The sequence below is a fragment of the Nerophis ophidion genome, linkage group LG16, assembly GCF_033978795.1.
Source record: "Nerophis ophidion isolate RoL-2023_Sa linkage group LG16, RoL_Noph_v1.0, whole genome shotgun sequence".
Lineage (NCBI taxonomy): Eukaryota > Metazoa > Chordata > Actinopteri > Syngnathiformes > Syngnathidae > Nerophis > Nerophis ophidion.
In genome coordinates, this window is record NC_084626.1 from 40,669,095 (window position 1) to 40,686,800 (window position 17,706).

At 39.1% G+C, this 17,706-nt stretch overlaps 1 protein-coding gene across 1 annotated transcript in view; it reads right to left on the bottom strand.

Moving 5' to 3' along the window:
* Positions 1–9,072, bottom strand: part of rpn1 (ribophorin I) — a 22,054-nt gene extending 12,982 nt beyond the window's left edge. The window contains exons 1-5 of the mRNA XM_061875229.1: positions 8,727–9,072; positions 3,238–3,305; positions 2,858–3,164; positions 2,574–2,783; positions 569–761 (exon numbers count right to left, since the gene is read on the bottom strand). Coding sequence (XP_061731213.1) covers positions 569–761; positions 2,574–2,783; positions 2,858–3,164; positions 3,238–3,305; positions 8,727–8,966 — 1,018 coding nt within the window. The 5' untranslated portion in view covers positions 8,967–9,072. The remainder of the gene's footprint in view (positions 1–568; positions 762–2,573; positions 2,784–2,857; positions 3,165–3,237; positions 3,306–8,726) is intronic.
* Positions 9,073–17,706: the final 8,634 nt, after the last annotated feature.

Sequence of the window (17,706 nt, forward strand, 5' to 3'; positions counted from 1 at the left end):
TTTGTTTTTTTTATTCAGGAAATATATTACTATAATATGTCCGACATGAGAAGACGTATTTCACTGTGCATTTGAGTCATTTCAGATGCACAAATGCATCAATTGATGCGATCCAGAGCCTCGAAAACAGAATTAAATGTCAGTTTGCATATGTTTCTGTCGTCTAGATTGTGATTCAGAAATGGCTTATAGATATGTGCTGCTGGTCCAATACATTGCACACACGAATGTGCATAAAATGATCATCTCGGTTGTAAAAGTCCTGTATGCACGCAAAATCCTCATTTAAAAATGGCGGTTTGCACCACTTTACAATTGTAAACGCAGTCTTACTAGATCAAAAGCCCACTTGTAGTACACGCAATTTTATTTTTTGCACACAAGCTTAATAAATCAGGGCCCAAGCATTCAACTAAATTGCAAAAACACCAAAAAATTCTCAAGTGGACAAGAACCAATCGCATTTTTCCAACATTGTTAAGGATTTATTTTAAGTGCATTGTTAAGGATTTATTTTAAGTGCCTTCTGCTTACAAGCCAAATGTGAATCATTTTAAACGTGACTCACCAAGAGTGTGGAGATACTCGTAGCTGGGCAAGTTGTACCCAATGATGTAGTGCGTCTTCCAACCTCCAAACAAAGGGAAGCGAGGCCTGACCTCAACCTCCACTGAGTCGTCCAGAACCTGCAGGTGGGAGGTGGAGATGTTCCCAATCTCATCCCTGTAGTAAACATCTTGAGCGGAAGCTGGAAGGATCGTCTGTTGGGAAGAATCGTCATTGCCACGGTCATCCAAAGTGAAAAGTAAGAGCAGCAATTAAGACATAAAAAGTAGAGATGTCCGATAATGGCTTTTTTGCCAATATTCCGATATTGTCCAATTCTTGATTATCGATTCCGATACATACAGTCGTGGAATCAACACATTATTATGCCTAATTTTGTTGTGATGCCCCGTTGGATGCATTAAACAATGTAACAAGGTTTTCCAAAATAAATCAACTCAAGTTATTGAAAAATAGCCAACATGGCACTGGCATATTTATTATTGAAGTCACGTGCCTCTAAACAGAAGCTTGGAATTTGGGACATGCTCTCCCTAAGAGAGCATGTGGAGGTTGAGGTGGGGTGTAGGGGGTAGTGGGGATGTATATTGTAGCGTCCCAGAATAGTTAGTGCTGCAAGGGATCCTGGGTATTTGTTCTGTTGTGTTACGGTGCGGATGCTCTCCCGAAATGTGTTTGTCATTCTTCACAGTGTGGTGCATATTTGTAACAGTGTTAAAGTTGTTTATACGGCCACCCTCAGTGTGACCTGTATGGCTGTTGACCAAGTATGAATTGCGTTCACTTTGTGTGTGAAAAGCTGTAGATATTATGTGACTGGGCCGGCACGCAAAGGCAGTGCCTTTAAGGTTCATTGGCGCTCTGAACTTTTCCCTACGTCCGTGTACCACTCCGTACAGCGGCGTTTTAAAAAGTCATTACATTTTACTTTTTGAAACAGATACCATTTTTCCGATATTACATTTTAAAGCATTTATCGGCCAATGGCCAGCTCTACTTTTAATGCTTTTTATTGACCCTGTCTTGTGACTTTAGGTTGGGGAGGTGCAGAAGCTGGACGGGCAGGTGAAAGACCTGGCGGCCAGGTGGCGGAGCGACTGGTGGCCGGCAAAGTGAAAGAGGAGGCTTACATCGAGGGTGACAAGAACCTGGCCAGCAAGAGACTGGAGCTCATTGGTCGTATCGACAGTCTACTGGATGCTCTCTAACCCACGCAACGCTCGCCACACACCAACATCATCATGTGTATGTATGACCACCCAAATAAATGTGACACATTTTTAACACATCATGTATAGCCAGTAATAGTCATCTTGTGTCATTCTTGTTTAGTGTGGGTTCACAGCGTGGTGCATATTTGTTAAAGTTGTTCATATGCCACCCTCAGTGTGACCTGTACGAATTTTAAATGATAAATGTGTTGTACTTGTATAGCGCTTTTCTACCTTCAAGGTACTCAAAGCGCTTTGGCACAACTTCCACATTTACCCATTCACACACTGATGGAGGGAGCTGCCATGCAAGGTGCCAACCAGCACCCATCAGGAGCAAGGGTGAAGTGTCTTGCTCAGGACACAACGGACGTGACGAGGTTGCTTCTAGGTGGGATTTGAACCAGTGACCCTCGGGTTGCGCACGGCCACTCTCCCACTGCGCCACGTATGACCAAGTATGCGTTGCATTCACTTGTGTGTGTGAAAAACTGTACATATTATGTGACTGGACCGGCACGCAAAGGCTTTAAGGTTTATTCGCGCTCAGTACTTTTCCCTACGTCCGTGTACACAGCGGCGTTTTCAAAAGTCAAAAATTTAACTTTTTGAAACCGATACCGATAATTTACGATATTAAATTTTAAAGCATTTATCGGCCGATAATATCGGCAGTACGATATTATCGGACATCTCCAATAAAAAAAATTGAAAAATCACCAAGTCAAATGCTAATTTGACTTTGGACACCCTACTTAATTAAGATGATGATTTAAAGTGATTAAGAGCACACACCTTGAAGGACTTCACAGAGGAGATGCCGCTGTCGGACTGACGCTGGTAATCGTAGCGGGAAAAGGGGCCCTTCAGCACAGCTCCAGTGTGCCTCAGATCGACGGTCTCCTCCACAGCGATGTTGCCCCAGTGGGAGACCTCGATGATGCGAGTGATGCTGCTGACTGTCAGGAAGGGAGTGTTGTTCTCAAAGTGGATCTTCATAGTATCCTAAACAGATAAACAGCAAAACAGTATAAAAAAAGCACTGTTCCAGATTAGTCAACACCCGAGGTCAGTTGTACCTGGCTGAAGGCGTCCACGTCACTGAACGGCCCGTACTCGATGACCTCGTCCGTCTTGCTGGGGTTGCCCAACTTGGTGTAGCTCTCCACCGTTTTGGACGGCAGGCGGACGCGCGTGCTCTGACTGCGGGTGGGGTAAGGCGTGTAAAAGTAGTGGTTGCCTTGGAAGACGACCAGCTGGCGCTCAGCCTGGGTGATCTGCGAGGGGAAGGGCCGGAGCACGTGGCTGAAGGTCATCTCCACTTTCACTTTCATCTGATCGCCCACGGGCAACTTGGAGGGCAGAGTTACTTGGTACAACACCTCTCTGCAAGTGAGCAGAGATGACTATCAATATGAAGACATAAGTGGAAAAAATAACATTGAGAGTGGGGTCATACTTTAAGTCAGTAATTTTTGTTTCCTGGATTTTAAGTGCGCTGTCCTCATCTTCATCATCACTACCGGCCTGCAGAAATACACACAATTTAGTTGTCCCGTTGTCGTTATACCAATATTTTGGTACCAGTACCAAAATATATTTCCATACTTTGGTACTTTTCTAAATAAATAGGACCACAAAAAAATGGCAATATTGGCTTTTTTTTAACAAAAAATCTTAGGGTACATTCAAAACATATTTCTTACCGCAAGTTTGTCCTTAAATAAAATAGTGAACATTCTAGAAAAATTGTCTTTTAGTAGTAAGTACACAAACAAAGGCTCATAATTTAGCTGCTGACATATGCATTAACATATTGTGTCATTTTTATACCTATTATTTTATCCAAATTATTCAGGACCAGTGATATTATTGAATTATTAATATTCTTGTTAATTTACTGTTAATATCTGCTTTCTTTATCTTTTAACATTTTCTATCTACACTTCAGTTGAAAGGTAATAATCACTTATTCTTCTGTTGTTTGATACTTTACATTAGTTTTGGATGACACCACAAATTTGGGTATCAATTCGGTACCAAGTATATACAGGATCATACATTGGTCATATTCAAAGTCCTCATGTGTCCAGGGATATATTTCCTGAGTTTATAAACACAAAATCTTTTATTTTTTTAACAAAAGAAGATGTTGTGGTGCCAAAAAATATCGATGTAATCATAGAAGTTATCAACTAGATACGCTCCTGTAATTGGTATCATTGATTAATTGATTGATATATTTTTATTTCAAATATGCAACAAAAAAAAAATAATAAACAGTGCTATAGCCTTAACAGCTATTATAACAAAATGAAAACAATAAAAAAAAATAAAAAATAAAAATTAGCATTCAACTTTTTTTTTTTTTTTTTTTTACATATTTGAAAAAGGCGTTTGTTGACATTGTGACCCCGGTGAGCTACAGTGTGTAGTGAAGCATGTTTAGCTGTTCCTCGTCCTGCATTGATGATACTTGTGGGAAACTCACTTTATTTGTCGCCATGGAGGCGAGGATTAGTGATTTAGAAGTAGCTAAAACACTGCCGACTGCGGATGGATGTTAGCTCCTAGCTCGCCAGCTATGTCTTAAAGCACCTCTTCCTGAGGGCGTTTCAGTATTATAACTTCACCTTCATCGTTAGTTTTTAAGCCAAAATGCGTCCAATCTCCTTTTTCGGTCTATGCACTGTGTCTGCCTGTAAGTACTCTGTGATTGTGCACTGCCGAACTTGCTCCTCTGGTCGTAAAGCCATGACATTGCTGAGGCGGTATAGTACCGAATAGGATTCATTGGTATCGCGGTACTATACTAATACCGGTACACTGTACAACCCTAGAGCACATTGAGCTAATAGTTTGAATCTGTAATACTGGGACAGCATTACAGCTTCATGAACTGTAAATGAAACAATAACAGCTTCCAATATTTGCAACATTTTGCAGGAATTTGGGATGAATGTATAGAACGGTGTTGCGATGGCCTAAAGATCCATATTATTGCAGACTTTACAATAACGATGTATACTATTTGACATAAATTATAATATGCAGTAACGTATTGTATCATTTCCAGCTTTTGGATGTGTATGCTCAGGGCGGGTTTCTCTCTGTGCGATATAGAAAATGACTATATCGTGATATTCGAGTATACGTTCTTACGCAGTTGCTTTTAGCTGCGGACATTACACTACAGACGTTCCTAACTCTCTTGTCTCTCCTTCTCACAGAGACATAAAACAAGCGCACCTTCTTACATAAGTCACATACTGTCGCGCGTGCAACGTCAAACGCCCTCGCTGAGCAGACAGGTAGCAGCATAGGTAACGTTAGTTGTGATGCGAGCGAAATGATATGTGTGGTAATACGAGAGAAAAAAGGTGCGAATCTGCTAACAAATGTAGGAAGAAGAATTAATTCCAAAGAAAAACAGCAGGGGGTTCATCGTCTGGCAGTGGTTTGGCTTAAAGCGGGAAGATGTTGAACAGACAACCGTAATATGTCAAGTATGCGGCAAAAGCTACAAAAAGTAGCAGCTCTACTAATGTAGCATTATTTGAAAGGTCACCCGCTAGAGACTGAAGAGTGCTTGAAACTCTGCATGTCAACACCAACAAAATGCCAAAGCAACCATTCCCACATCAACACCGTATGAAAAAAATAGTCAACTAAAGAAAGAGATAATGTCCGTAGGAACCTACCACATAATGAAGGACATACACTATTTGATTTCCTATTTTGCAGCTCATTTTTATCTGACAGTTAACAAAATATATTGTGACATCATGCACAAAAGTGCACTTTATTTGTTTTAAAACTATTGTTGTGGCGCTCTGTACACAAAGTGCACTTTAATTTAGTGTTGTTTTGATACGTCATCTTGGTGACATCATGCACTAAAGTGCTTTCATAGCTTGTTTTAAAATGTCTCTGACAATCTTGCACTTTGTTTTGAAATGACATGAATGTTGGTGCCACTGTAATAACTGTTTAATAAATACACTTTTGGTCAATTGATTTAGTTGTGATTAGGGCTGGGCGATATGGCCTTTTTTTTAATACCTCGATATTTTTAGGCCATGTCACGATACAAGATATATATATCTCGATATATTGCCCTAGCCTTGAATGAACACTTGATGCATATAATCACTGCAGTATGATGATTCTATGTGTTTACATTAAAACATTCATCATACTGCATTAATATATGCTACTTTTAAACTTTCATGCAGAGAAGGAAATCACAACTAAGTCAATATAGCAATACTGTATTTATTAAACAGTTGTTAAGCAGTGGCACAAACATTCATGTCATTTCCAAAACAGAAAGCGCAAGATTGTCAAGAGACATTTTAAAACAAGTTATTTAATAGCCGACAGGCATGTAATATGAGTCTGCCTTGAATTACTGCTGGAGCTTACTCACTCCCCAATTTAATAAACGCATGCTTATTTTTCCCACTGGGTCAAATTCGTGACGTCACGAGTGGCGCATCCCCTGTCGTCTTTTTCAAAATGGCGGAGGAGTTCTTTTTATGCTTTTTCTATGTGTAAACCAGGGGTCTTGTTCCACAGCCGTACAGATCACACTAATGGTTATGATATAAAACAACTTCAACACTCTTAATAATATGCGCCACTCTGTAAACCCACATTAAACACATTTCTGGAGAACATTGGCTCTGTAACACATTATAAACGCAACATAACACTTACCCAGAATGCAATGCATCCACAACTCCTGGCTACACCATACACCCGCTGGCACCACCCCCCTGCGTGCGTTGGTTGAAGTGGGCGGGGTTGGGGGCGCGTGTATAATATACCGGTAGCCAAGAGTCACGGATGCACGGCATTATGGGTATCCCTATGCTGCGTTTATAATGTGCCACAGAGCAAATGCTCTACAGAAATGTGTTTGGTGTGGGTTCACAGAGTGTGGCGCATATGAGTAAGAGTTATAAAGTTGTTTATATCACAAACATCAGTGTAAAACAGGGGTCACCAACGCGGTGCCCGCGGGCACCAGGTAGCCCGTAAGGACCAGATGAGTAGCCCGCTGGCCTGTTCTAAAAATAGCTCAAATAGCAACACTTACCAGTGAGCTGCCTCTATTTTTAAAATTGTATTTATTTACTAGCAAGCTGGTCTCGCTTTGCTCGACATTTTTAATTCTGAGAAAAAACTCAAATAGAATTTGAAAATCCAAGAAAATATTTTAAAGACTTGGTCTTCACTTGTTTAAATAAATTCATTTATTTTTTTTACTTTGCTTCTTATAACTTTCAGAAAGACAATTTTAGAGAAAAAATACAACCTTAAAAATGATTTTAGGAATTTTAAACACATATACCTTCCTCTTCTTTCCTGACAATTTAAATCAATGTTTAAGTTTTTTTTTTTTATTGTATAGAATAATAAATACATTTGAATTTAATTCTTCATTTTAGCTTCTGTTTTTTCGACGAAGAATATTTCTGAAATATTTCTTCAACTTATGGTTAAAATTCAAAAAAATTATTCTGGCAAATCTAGAAGAAATAATGATTTGTCTTTGTTAGAAATATAGCTTGGTCCAATTTGTTATATATTCTAACAAAGTGCAGATTGGATTTTAACCTATTTAAAACATGTCATCAAAATTCTAAAATCAATCTTCCATCCATCCATCCATTTTCTACCGCTTATTCCCTTTTGGGGTCGCGGGGGGCGCTGGCGCCTATCTCAGCTACAATCGGGCGGAAGGCGGGATACACCCTGCACAAATCTTAATCAGAAAATATTCCTAATGATGTTCCATAAATTATTTTTTTAAATTTTTTCAAAAAGATTCAAATTAGCTAGTTTTTCTCTTCATTTTTTTCGCTGGAATTTTGAATTTTAAAGAGTCGAAATTAAAGATAAACTATGTATCAAAAGTTAATTTTCATATTTTTCGTGTTTTCTTCTCTTTTAAACCGTTCAATTAAGTTTTTTTTTTAATCATTTATTCGTTATGAAAAACCTTCCGTAAAAGGAAAATAAATGTATGACGGAAATACCCATTTTTTTATACACATATAGATTTATTTATTCAAGGTAAATTGAGCAAATTGGCTATTTCTGCCAATTTATTTAAGTGTGTATCAAACTGGTAGCCCTTCGCATTAATCAGTACCCAAGAAGTAGCTCTTGGTTTCAAAAAGGTTGTTGACCCCTGGTGTAAAAGGTATGGCTGTTGACCAAGTACGCAGACAGCATGGTGTAAAAGTGGGCGCGATCACATGCTGTAGAGCAGTGGTTCCCAACCACCGGGCCGCAGAATCATTTTTAATTATCTTATTTTTTTAAATCACACTCAATTTTTTAGGGGAAGGAGAGGTTTTAAAATTATTAGCTCCTGCTTACTTTTACCGCATGCTTTGAATAAGCGCGGGCGTGAGAAGAGGTTTTGAATTAATTAGCGCCCGGGCGGCTATTCAAGGAAATTGGTTAGCTGTGTTTACAGTCTGTCGGACTTCTGCGCAATCGCAGCCGGAAGTGATGATCACAGCGCATACGTGTCATTCACTGGCTGCGGAAGTCAACTTTATGCCGAATGCATTCCAAATTAATACAAAACTGATAAGATTTATGTTTACAAAATAATATAATCTAGCTAAAAATAATATATGCTTAATAATGCACGGATCGTTTTTAATTAATGGGCAGGGCAGCTAATATTAGCACTTCCTTGCTAATATTTCTTTTTTAATGCACAAAAGCAACATATCATACAATAATTTGGAAAAAATTACACGAATATGAACAAGTTAAACGAATAAATATGTTTGCGACAAAAAATTATTGTGATGGTGCTTTCAAGTAGCTAACAGGCTAGCCGGCTACTTGTTAGCCGTGGCTTTGCTGTGATATTTCTTCATTTAAAACTGCATTTCTTCATGTATGTTGTGGTTCCAAACTCACCGAGGCGCCCACGTAAGCCAGGTGCGGAACAAGCTCGGGTTCCACGGCTATGAAGAAAATTTGGACGGGGTAACGTCCGTGGTTGGCCAGGGTGATTTCGGCGGTGATTTTAGCTAAATGCGTGCTCAGGTCCACCGTCCTCTTGACGTCGTGGTTCACCAACATGCCGGACACGGCCGCCGAGCACCGCGCCACCGCCACACTCAGCAGCAGCACGCCCAGGAGGCTCCTTCTCGCCATGGCTACGAGTATTCCGTCCGAAGAGCGTCCGCTTTTTGGGGGCAGCGGGAGAGAGAGAGGAAGGCCGCCGCGCCGCTAGACTGTGGAGTCGGGAAAAGATGACGCTTCATTCATTCGGAACGTGATGACGTCACGCTCGGGTCCTCCGCCGCAGACGTAGGATCATTTTTTTTTTAAATTTTAACATCAATAATAAAAAAAAAAACATTTACAGACGTACGATATATATATATTTTTTTTTTAAACATCAATAAGTAAAAAAAACATTTACAGACGTACGATCATTCGTATTTATTTTAAAGACCTACTGAAATGAGATTTTCTTATTTAAACGGGGATAGCAGGTCCCTTCTATGTGTCATACTTGATAATTTCGCGACATTGCCATATTTTTGCTGAAAGGATAAAGACGATAAAGTTTGCAACTTTTGGTCGCTAATAAAAAAGCCTTGCCTGTACCAGAAGTAGCAGACGACGGATTTGGAGCTCCTCACATCCTCACATTGTTTACAATCATGGCCACCAGCAGCTAGAGCGATTCGGACCGAGAAAGCGACGATTTCCCCATTAATTTGAGCGAGGATGAACGATTTGTGGATGAAAAAAGTTAAGAGTGAAAGACTAGAAGAAAAAAATATGGAGCGATTCAGATGTTATTAGACACATTTACTAGGATAATTCTGGAAAATCCTTTATCTGCTTATTGTGTTACTAGTGTTTTAGTGAGATTACAAAGTCATACCTGAAAGTCGGAGGGCTGCGGTGACCGCCATTGTATCTGAGGGAAGCCATATGGAGGAGCCAAGAAAGTCACAGCTGCCTGCAGGAGGACGCAAACTCCGCTCAAGTCTCCGGTAAGAGCCCACTTAATATCATAATTTTCTCATCCAAAAACTTGCTGGTTGACATGTGGTAGAGAAACATGTTGGCGTGACCGCTCTGTTCCATATTAAAACTTCACAACAAACAAAGAAACACCAGATGTGTTTTGGTTGCTAAATGCAGCTGCAATCCACCGCTTTCCACCAACAGCATTCTTCTTTGATGTCTCCATTATTAATTGAACAAATTGCAAAAGATTCAGCAACACAGATGTCCAAAATACTGTGTAATTATGCGATTAAAGCAGACGACTTTTAGCCGTGAGTGGTGATGGGCTAAAACGTCCGCTCCAAACAATAACGTCACCAGCACGCGTCAACATAAGCGTCATCATTCTGCGACGTTTTCAACAAGAAACTCGCGGGAAATTTAAAATTGCAATTTAGTAAACTAAAAAGGCCGTATTGGCATGTGTTGCAATGTTAATATTTCATCATTGATATATAAACTATCAGACCGCGTGGTCGGTAGTAGTGGGTTTCAGTAGGCCTTTAAGATCAATAATTAAAAAAAAACATTTATATAAGTCAGAATAGAGGGAAACAGTCATAGGTCCCCTTTAAGCCAGGGGTGTCCAAACTTTTTCCACTGAGGGCCGCAGACTGAAAAATCAAAGCAAGCGGGGGCCATTTTAAAATTATTTATTTTAAAAACCAATACAATGATAAACCGCGGGTCGGGCGGGTGACATGACAAAAAAATAGATTTTAACTAGATTCGGGCGGGTGGCGGTTGAACCATCCGGAAATATTTGATATACATGGTTCTGGAATCGGTATCCATTACCATTCAAAGAGCCATTTAGGACCTGTGTCACAAAGCGAAGAAGACAATAGGAGACGCTAATATTCTCTTTTAACAATTTTAACACTTTTAGTAATATGCGCCACGCTGTGAAGCCACACCAAACAAGATTGACAAACACATTTCGGGAGAACATCCTCCCAGTAACACAACATAAACGCAACACAAAAAATACCCATAATCCTTTGTATCCATGACACTTCCTGACTTTTTTATACACCCCGCTACCAGCAAACCCCGTTTGTTCTATATTTTTATCGTAATATTTTCAGACTGTGTTTGTTCTATTTTTGGATAAAAGTGGGGTACCACAGTAAATTTTTGGGGTCCCACTTTTTTGTAACACTTTTGAAAACAAATGATAAATGTACTGCGATGATGGGGCCACTTGTCCAGAGTGTACGCCGCCTTCCGCCCGATTGTAGCTGAGATAGGCGCGAGCACCCCCCACGACCCCAAAAAGGGAATAAGTGGTAGGAAATGGATGGATAGATGGATGGATGATAAATGTATGCATTGTCCTGTTAAGCCTCACAATCTATATTGTGTTTTTGGAAAAAGTTGTCATAAACGTTACTTAATTCATAAAAATAAAATAATATACAAAAGAAAACAAATGTTTATGCATATGTAAATGTGTTCAGTTATAAACATTCATTCACTTTCTTCTTTCCTTCATGGATCTAAACTTTACCGCTGACGCTAATTTCTTTCTATATTTTTATTGTAATATTTTCAGAATGTGTTTGTTCCATTTTTGGATAAAAATGGGGTCCCACGCTAAATTTTTGGGGTTCCACTTTTTTTGTAAGCGTTTTGAAAACAAATGATAAATGTTCGCATTATTCTGTTGTATCAGACATTCTATATTGTGTTTTTGGAAAAAGTTGTCATAATTCATAAAAAAAAAATATATATATATAGAAAATAAAATAAATGTTTATGCATATGTAAATGTATTCAGTTCTAAACAATTGTTCCCATGGATTTAAACTTTACCGCTGCCGGTATATTTTTATTGTAATATTTTCAGAATGCGTTTGTTCTATTTTTGGCCAAAGTAAGAGAAAAAAAAAATCCAAAGTTGTCTTTATTTTTTTTGTTTTAATGCCATGATTTTAATAGTTCGTCCGCGTGTGAACAGATTTTCCTCCATGTGGCCCCTGAGTTAAAATGAGTTTGACACCGCTGGTTTAACTGATTGGAAAGCTAGCTTCTGTAGCTAATGGGTCCATGACGATGACTTTTGTTTTGTTTGATCAGCCGTTTTACTGCCGTGTTACAGACACTGTTTAGAAACTATTAAGGTCTGTAAATAAATATTTACAAAAATCGTTCCTTGTAAATAACTAATTTAAAAACTATATATCTAGGGCTTATATATGGAAAATATTTTTTCCATATTTTTGTTGTAATATTTTTAGAATGTGTTTGTTCTGTTTTTGGCCAAAGTAAGAGAAAGAAAACAATCTAAAGTTGACTTTATTTTTTTTGTTTTAATGCCATGATTTTAATAGTTCGGCCGCGTGTGAACAGATTTTCCTCCATGTGGCCCCTGAGCTAAAATTAGTTTGACACGGCTGGTTTAACTGATTGGAGAGCTAGCTTCTGTAGCTAATGGGTCCATGACGATGACTTTTGTTTTGTTTGATCAGCCGTTTTACTGCCGGGTTACAGACACTGTTAAGAAACTATTAGGGTCTGTAAAGAAAGTTTACAAAATCGTTCCATGTAAATAACTAATTTCAAAACTATGTATCTACGGCAGGGGTGTCCAAACTTTTTCTACTTAGGCCCGCAGACTGAAAAATCAAAGCAAGCAGGGGCCATTTTGAATTTTTTTTTATTTTAAAAACCAATACAATATATGTATAACCAATATACATTTAGGCCTCCACTCAGGCTTGATCCCGAGGACCCCAAAGGGTTTTGGTAAAAAAAAATACTAAAAATGTGTCATTATTCAGTATTATTTTGTTTAATTATTATTCAAGTTTTAAATCTCCAGATGAACATTAGGTCCATCTGTCAATATAATGATTTTAAAGATTTGAGTTGCATGCTCTTTTTGTCAAAGAAAACCCTGTTTTTTGATGGAAAAAAACACAAAATAAATGTTATTATCACCCAATATTTTTTTAAGTGGAATATTTGAGATTATATAATAATTGGAGCATTAAAAAGGTCAGTAACTCATAACACCATTGATTTTAATTAATTATTATTTTTTGAGCAATTACACTTAAAAACAAATCACACTAAAATAATTGGGGATACAAAAGTGTCCTACTCATTAAAGTGTTAAAAACTAAATTTTTTTTTTTTTTTATTGTTTACTTTTAGCACAGTAATCTCGAGATCAACTTCAGATATATCCGTCAATTTTAAGTTTTATTGTTATTTATGTTTTTTGTTTGTTTGTTTTCGGCCCTTCTTTAAAAAAAACACTCAGTTTTTTTATATGGCAAAACACAAAATATGCAACATTTTCCCCAAAAAATATCTCAAAGTGGAATATTTAATGTGACGTAATTGAAGCCTTGAATGGGTCAATAATTCAAAATGACATTGATTTTGATTCTTTTTTTTTTTTTTTAAGAAAGAAACAACCTGCATGGCAGCTTTGTGTCATTAAAGCATTGCAACATTTTCTTGTTACATTTGCTCTTTTATATCATTTTTTATGTTTTTAATTTTTTTCAATTGTATTTTTAAAATGTACCGTGGGGCCGTTAAAAATGACCTGCGGGCCACAAATGGCCCCCGGGGCCGCACTATGGACTTCCCTGTATTAAGGTCTGGAAATAAATTTTTACAAAATCATTCCATGTAAGGGGGAATTTTAATTTCAAAATGCTTATGTGGAGAGATGGAGCCGACAGTGGGCTCGGACGAATGATGGTCCGGCCCAGGATGGCGGCGAGAGGGCGGAGCGTGCGGCGAACAAATCGAGGAGGCAGGGCGCGCCTGGAGCGACAATGCGGCCATCAGCGTCAGGTGCGTACACCACACACCTGCGCTCAATCCCATCATCTTCTGCTGCAGCATAAAAGAAAACACGACGATGACCACGAGAGCGACGAGAGAGACCAGACCAAAGATGAGTCCCCGCAACAGACGCAGCCATCGGACACCGAAAGGTGTTCCGCGACCAGCAGGAAGAGCCAGCAAGCCAGAAATTGGCGAGACAGACTGGACAGAAAACAGGTTTATTGAATGAATAAATCAGACTCAAACCTGCTATGATGTGTCTTGTAATGATCGGCAGTGCCCCCCACCCGATGACGGCAAGAGGCGTGTCACAGCTTAGTTTTAGAATGACCATCAAAAGTTTTTGTATTTCAATTTGTGGAGTGAAACTATGGAATGGTTTGAGTGTGGAGTTAAAGCAATGTCCAAACATAAAGCAGTTTAAAAAGAAGTATAGGTCCATGGTATGAAGAAGGGCTTAAGATGTGACTTTAAGGTTTTACTACTTACGTATAAAATACTACACGGTCTAGCTCCATCCTATCTTGCCGATTGTATTGTACCATATGTCCCGGCAAGAAATCTGCGTTCAAAGGACTCCAGCTTATTAGTGATTCCCAAAGCCCAAAAAAAGTCTGCAGGCTATAGAGCGTTTTCCGTTCGGGCTCCAGTACTCTGGAATGCCCTCCCGGTAACAGTTCGAGATGCCACCTCAGTAGAAGCATTTAAGTCTCACCTTAAAACTCATTTGTATACTCTAGCCTTTAAATAGACTCCCTTTTTAGACCAGTTGATCTGCCGTTTCTTTTCTTTTTCTCCTATGTCCCACTCTCCCTTGTGGAGGGGGTCCGGTCCGATCCGGTGGCCATGTACTGCTTACCTGTGTATCGGTTGGGGACATCTCTGCGCTGCTGATCCGCCTCCGCTTGGGATGGTTTCCTGCTGGCTCCGCTGTGAATGGGACTCTCGCTGCTGTGTTGAATACGCTTTGAACAGGACTCTCGCGACTGTGTTGGATCCATTATGGATTGAACTTTCACAGTATCATGTTAGACCCACTCAACATCCATTGCTTTCCTCCTCTCCAAGGTTCTCATAGTCATCAGTGTCACCGACGTCCCACTGGGTGTGAGTTTTCCTTGCCCTTATGTGGGCCTACCGAGGATGTCATAGTGGTTCGTGTTGTGGTTTGTGCAGCCCTTTTAGACACTAGTGATTTAGGGCTATATAAGTAAACATTGATTGATTGATTGATATTGGGTTTCTTGTGTTACAAAAGAGTTTGGGGCTGCCCATTGAGGCACTGGTACTGCTGTTTTGGCATGATACCATTTCCATGAGCACTTGTGGTAATGGTGTGGCTATGTATGTGTGTAGTGTGCATATGTACTGTGGGGCAAAAAAGTATTTAGTCAGCCACCGATTGTACAAGCTGTCCCACTTAAAATGATGACAGAGGTCTGTAATTTTCATCATAGGTACACTTCAACTGTGAGAGACAGAATGTGAAAAAAAAGTCCAGAAATTCACATTGTAGGAATTTTAAAGAATTGATTAGTAAATTATGGTGGAAATAAGTATTTGGTCAACCATTCAAAGCTCTCACTGATGGAAGGAGGTTTTGGTTCAAAATATCATTCATTCTTTCCTTAACACGGATCAATCGTCCTGTCCCCTTAGCAGAAAAACAGCCCCAAAGCATGATGATGTTTCCACCCCCATGCTTCACAGTAGGTATGGTGTTCTTGGGATGCAACTCAGTATTCTTCTTCCTCCAAACACAACAAGTTGAGTTTATACCAAAATGGATACATGGATGATACAGCAGAGGATTGGGAGAATGTCATGTGGTCAGATGAAACCAAAATAGAACATTTAGGTATAAACTCAACTCTGTCTCTCACAGTTGAAGTGTACCTATGATGAAAATTACAGACCTCTGTCATCATTTGAAGTGGGAGAACTTGCACAATCGGTGGCTGACTAAATATTTATTTGCCCCACTGTATGTCTACATTTATCATTTATGTATATACGAGTTCATTAAGTTTGTACATAGAGTGAACAGGTAGTCCTTGCTCAGAGTAATTTATGATTTAAAGAAAAGGGGTGGGATTAAATAAGTGTGTACTTCTTCTCACTCCTTTTCAAATATGAAAGAAAAAAAAAAAGAGAAAGTCCAATGCTCATTTTTTCCCCATTTTTTTTATTCTCCATTGTTTTCATTTTGTTATAATGGCTGTTAAGGCTATAGCACTGTATTGGAATCATGCTTGCTCTTGCTTTTTTTTTGCACACCGTATTTCTTTGAATTGCCGCAGGGCATATAGTAAGTGCCTGCCTTGAATTACTGCCGGGTCAAACTCGCTTTGCAAAATAATTAGCGCATGCTCAGTATTACCGCCTGGTCAAACTCGTGACGTCCCGAGTGACACTTCCCCTGTCATCATTTTCAAAATGGAGGAGGCTGATTTCAATACCAGCAATTTGAAATCGCATGAAGGGAAGAAGATTAAGAGTTATTCCGTAGGATTTAAGGTCCAATCTTACATCACACTCAAATTTTTACTGCATGCCTTTGGTAAGTGCCGGAGTGAGAAGAGGTTTTAAATTAATTAGCGCTCCGGCGGCAATTCAAGGAAATACGGTATGTAAGAAAAAAAAAAAAAAAGAGACTAATTCCAATGCTCATTTTTTTCCCTTTTTTAAAAAATTTCTCCATTGTTTTCATTTTGTTATAATGGCAGTTAAGGCTACAGCACTGTATTGGCTCATGCTTGCTGTTGTTTTTATTTTTTGCATATTTGAAATAAAAATATATCAATCAATCAAATTAGATTAGATTAGATTAGATAGTACTTTATTTTATTCCTTCAGGAAAATTAAAATTTTCAGCACAATCCCATTCAAGATCAGACAAACATTACAGGGAGACAGAACAGGATTGCTGACGGGTCTGATGGCTTCCTGGAGAGGGGGTCCAGACTGAGGCCAAGGGAAAAAAACAACAACGCATAGCCATTGTACACATCCCTCTCACATGTGTGTAAGAGGGAAACATCAAACATCAAAGAACACTAAGGAGGTGGGGGTGGGAGAAAAAAATAGAAGATCAAAATAAAATAAAATAAAATAAAAAAATCGCTCCAAGCCTGAGCCCTGGAGAGGGGGTCCAGACTGAGGCCAAGGGAAAAAAACAACTCATAGCCATAGTACACATCCCTCTCACATGTGTGTAAGAGGGAAACATCAAACTTCAAAGAACACTAAGGAGGTGGGGGTGGGAGAAAAAAATAGAAGATCAAAATAAAATAAAATAAAATAAAAAAATCGGTCCAAGCCTGAGCCCTGGAGAGGGGGTCCAGACTGAGGCCAAGGGAAAAAAACAACTCATAGCCATAGTACACATCCCTCTCACATGCGTGTAAGAGGGAAACATCAAAGAACACTAAGGAGGTGGGGGTGGGAGAAAAAAATAGAAGATCAAAATAAAATAAAATAAAATAAAAAAATCGGTCTAAGCCTGGGCCCTGGAAAGGGAGTCCAGACTGAGGCCAAGGGAAAAAAACAACTCATAGCCATAGTACACATCCCTCTCACATGTGTGTAAGAGGGAAACATCAAACTTCAAAGAACACTGAGGAGGTGGGGGTGGGAGAAAAAAATAGAAGATCAAAATAAAATAAAATAAAATAAAAAAATCGGTCTAAGCCTGGGCCCTGGAGAGGGGGTCCAGACTGAGGCCAAGGGAAAAAAACAACTCATAGCCATAGTACACATCCCTCTCACATGTGTGTAAGAGGGAAACATCAAACATCAAAGAACACTGAGGAGGTGGGGGTGGGAGAAAAAAATAGAAGATCAAAATAAAATAAAATAAAATAAAAAAATCGGTCTAAGCCTGGGCCCTGGAGAGGGGGTCCAGACTGAGGCCAAGGGAAACTCATAGCCATAGTACACATCCCTCTCCCATGTGTGTAAGAGGGAAACATCAAACATCAAAGAACACAAAGGACATTAAAGACGTTAGAGCAGCGGATACAACCAGCCACTTCTACATACAGCTATGAATAAAAAGAAAAAT